This window comes from Phoenix dactylifera, chromosome 2 (genome assembly GCF_051530095.1).
Source record: "Phoenix dactylifera cultivar Ajwa chromosome 2, Ajwa_hap1_PhDact_Kaust_v1.1, whole genome shotgun sequence".
Lineage (NCBI taxonomy): Eukaryota > Viridiplantae > Streptophyta > Magnoliopsida > Arecales > Arecaceae > Phoenix > Phoenix dactylifera.
The window spans coordinates 30,255,317-30,259,572 of NC_143191.1; the positions used below are offsets into that span (position 1 = coordinate 30,255,317).

The window sequence follows — 4,256 nt, forward strand, 5'->3', positions numbered from 1 at the left end:
ACCATAAATAAACTGGTAAGCTGCCAAACCCCAACCTGCACACCGTAAATAAAAGAAGAAGATTCGCAAGACAGCAGGAGGCTGTCTGAAAAAATAAAACAAGATACAATCACAGATAATCTGCCAAACCCGAACTCGCACACCATAAAATAAAAGACGAGGAAGATTCAAGGGACAGCAGAAGGCTGGTATTGTGGACAGCTTCATCAACGCCTGAATGAATGATCAAACGATGCAACACCTATATTACATTACATTACATTACTTGACTGCCTCCTCAACTGCCTTCATTTGTACACCTCAAAACTTTCTACAATGGGAGAGAATCTACATGTAGAGAGTGAACAAAATTATGGAGAAAAAACCAGAAGGCGTTCCACCTTAAGAAATCCCAGTTGTCTTGCCCAATAGCCACAAGAACAGGGTCGTTTCAAGCATAAAAATGGTGTAGAGCCATGCTCTATCCAGCGTGAAACCGAAAATGGTGATCCCTGCTTTGTTGTTCTCCAAATATGTCACTGCATGAAGTAAAAAATTTCAAGTAGATGAGCTATACGCACAGGTCTTCAATCAAGTTCTTATTACATAATACATATTAATTCTATGCACCTAACCAATAGTAGGAATTAATATGGTGCCTCACCTAGAGCTTGTCTCTTTTGAAAGGAAATGGTGTGGGCATGAGGTGGCAAAATCTTCATGTCTTCCAGTTCATCCTCAGCACTGACATCCTCATCTGATTCATCCTCACCACCATTCACTGCAAAGACACAGTTGGGGTTCAAAGTAACCTCACCAGGTGTCTCAGGGTCTGCATCGAAAGAATCAATAGTAGCACAGACATGCCACTTTGCAGCATGGCTTGTGAGTGCTTGGGCCTTGTGTGTGATCTTAGCAGCACTCCTTAAGCATATGAACAGTCCAGTCACAAGTACAATGGAACATAGCTGCCAAATCATAAACAGACAGATTAGAACAATGGTATTGATTTATGGGCATCTAGCTGCTGCAAAAATTTAACCCATAAAACTTCGTAGACAGCCCTGAGATTCCCGAGTAACAAAGGGTGATTGAGCAATAGTGCCGTCTTATAGATTAGAATACACTGAGCACAATCATACAAGGATGGGGTGGGGTTAAGCAACAGCCTTTGATTCAGATATGTTCATGTTGATCTCGGGGCTGTACTATCAGAAAGGAGCCTAGGCTCTTTCCAAATTTTTTCAGTGCTTAAAGACCATGAAAATCATATATACCACCTTTTCAATGAATATAATATAATGGAATAGGCCCCCTAAATTAACTTATTATCACAACTTTTGCTATGTGTTTTGCCTGTTGCATAATCATTATACAGTTTATATGCCTCCAAACTGGAAGTATTTGAAAAGTAATAGAAAGAATGAAAATAAGATCATACTGAATGAGCTAGTGCATCAAAAGAGAGAGAAAATGTAAATCAACTGAAAATTCCAAATAAGTGTTTCTAAATCGAAGGAACTGGTGGTTAATAAAAATCATACATAACATGGAGAATCTTAAGATAAATCATTTTAAAGAAAAGTTAATTTTAAAAACTAATTGATAAGACTTCCGGTATAAGCTTGGTGAAGTAGATCACTTTTGAATTTCTCTTTGATATATAGAATGACATGACATGTCTTCTGCATCGTCCAAAGGCAAAAACCAGCCATGTAATCGCAAATGTTAGTTTTTTCAGCTTGCTCTGCATTCACACGCAACAATTTCCCTTATTTTGACATCCTTCACATCTGAAATTGTAACGGTACTGTCCAAACTTCAAAAATAATGGGTTTCCATTTAAGAGATAAAACAGATGTTGGCCTCTTGGATCATGAGGATGACCAAGCATTTCAAAGAACTGCTTGTTCTCTCGATGTCTAAAACAAAATTTTCCTGTCTTCTACCAGAAAAACTCATACACTATTGTTCACAAGAATCATTAAACCTTCTTGTTGTCCTTCGTAGTTCATAGCTAACCTTGTTTAGGTGCAGCCTGAAACCTATTGGTCATTGTCCAGTATTAAGAAAGGCAGTATTTTTTCTCAACTTCAAATTTACTGTGTCGCTTACAGTTCATAAAAAACTTCTCCTGAACTTGATATATGCTGATTTAGATCAAGAATCCATCCTACCCTTAAAGGTGACTTAGATGTCCGCTTTGCTAATGTAATAAAAACAATGTAATAAAATAAAATCCTAAAGTAAGGAAGTATTATGAATTGTGAATGTGGAAACTAATAAACAGAGCGGGCAGTCTTCTTGTACGAATTAATGCAACACCGAGACGTGCACCAGCGGAGAGTGGGTAATTGACTCACCGCGAGTTCTCCGGTGTTGAAGAGGTTGACGTCCGAGTGCGATCGAGTGGTGAGCAGCAGGGCGGCGAACTGGCTGGCGGTGACAAGCACGAGGCAGGAGAGGATGAAAGCCCGGAAACGGTGGCTGATCACCCGCAGCTGCCGCCGGATCCGGAGGTGCTCCGCCAGCACAAGCCCCACCTCGGACTCCTCCTGAAACACCGCCGCGAAGTCCTGCAGCCGCAGTATCTGAAGCTGGCATATCAGCCGGAACAAGACGCACAGCAGGATGAACGTCGCCGTCCGGTAAATCCACGAGGCAAGTTCAAGAACGCACGCCACCACGTCGCTCGCCACGGGATTGCCCAGAAACGGGATCCGGCCGGCGCCGGCGCAGTACCACCAGATCTTGTAGGCCATCTCGGCGGCGAAGAGGGGCAAGACGAAGTAGGAGAGGAGGCGGAAGGAGCGGTCGAGATGGGCGGTGTAGCCGAGGCGGACGTGCTCGGTCTCGTCGCGGAGCTTGTCGAGGAAGAGGAAGCGGTGGAGGCCGTAGCGGCGGGTGACGGCAGAGAGGCAGAGGAAGGAGAGGGCGGAGGCGGCGGTGAGGGAAAGCTGGACGGCGAGGTCGTAGGGGCGACGGTGGGGGTTGTAGGAGAGGACGAAGTGGGAGACGATGGGGACGGCGAGGGAGAGGACGAAGAAGAGGGACCACGACATGAGGCCGTGGCAGCGGTCCGACTGGTCCATGCACATCCACCGCAGGCACGACCGGAACCCCCCCAGCTCGTCCCCTCGGTACGACAGGCACCGCCCGTACCACGTCTTCGCCGCCGTCGCCGGCGCCAGCAGGGCCTCCTCCGCTCCCCCTCCCCGGCCGCTGCTTCCTCTCGCCATCGCTCTCTCTCTCTCTCTCACTAGATCAGATTGGATCTTGGATGAATGATATATTTAGGTGGGGAAAGGGAAATTGGGATCGGAGACAGCGGCGGAGAACAAGGGAGAGCACGCGACGAGGAGTCGAATTTTTTTGTACACACACGCAAATTGAGGAGCGATCCGATGGATTACTCTCTCCCTGGGCTCTTATATAAGCTGTTGTTTGAGAAGGCGAGAGTACGTTTGCCCGAAGGAGGATGCCACCGCGCCACGCAGGAGAGACCAGGACCCCTCGAGCTGCTCTTTCTGGAATCATCCATCACAAATAAAAAAATAAGAGAAGGATGAAAACGCAAAGCGAACAACAACGCGGCGGAGTCCAGGTGGACGGCAGCGACTAGGTTACCAAAACGACCTTTTTGCTGGATGAGATGAATCTTGGACGTCAATGCTTTTGAGTCCCGGCACAGCATCCTACGCCGTAGACTGGCTAGCTTACCGGTGGTTCGCGTTCAAAGGAACTATTTGTGTTCCGATCATATTTTCCTAGGAGAGGGTCAGCGATGAGTAGTGGAAGGATGACGGTCGTCTGATTTTAGATTGCTCATATATATCATAAGACAAACAGGGCTATAGACTGAGCCATCTCCTTTACAACTGACCATTCAGAAGAGATTTTTTGGACATACTTTGTAACTGCTTCTTCACTTTTAAGCCATCTTCTTTCTTTGACTGTAGACTGCAATCACATTAAAACAGTGTGAACGGATGTTGTAGATTAGATTAAATGTCTGACTCTACGGAGCCAAGCTTGTAATTATCTTTTAGAAGTTTAAATGCGGCATCTAGCTTTGGCATTCAGAGGTGAACAAAGATTATTGTTTCACTAATCACTTAGTCAAAGTAAGATGTAAAAATTGAGAATTACCATTAATGATATCACATCACATCATGTAGATACAACACGGTAAATGGTTTCCTTGGTCGGTCGGGTTTATAGGTGCCGCATATGGACTCCTGCCTTCAAAGCTCCGAGCGGACGGAGCGGGAAACCCG

General features: G+C 45.5%; 1 protein-coding gene across 1 annotated transcript; it reads right to left on the reverse strand.

The window, feature by feature from the left end:
* Window positions 1-218: 218 nt before the first annotated feature.
* Window positions 219-3,218, reverse strand: LOC103717050 (uncharacterized). Its single transcript, XM_008805281.6, has 3 exons — window positions 2,343-3,218; window positions 644-947; window positions 219-518 (listed from the first exon to the last, which is right to left on the reverse strand). The coding sequence occupies exons 1-3, from the start codon at window positions 3,216-3,218 to the stop codon at window positions 382-384; spliced, it is 1,317 nt and encodes a 438-aa protein (XP_008803503.1). The 3' UTR covers window positions 219-381.
* Between the last annotated feature and the right edge of the window lie 1,038 nt (window positions 3,219-4,256).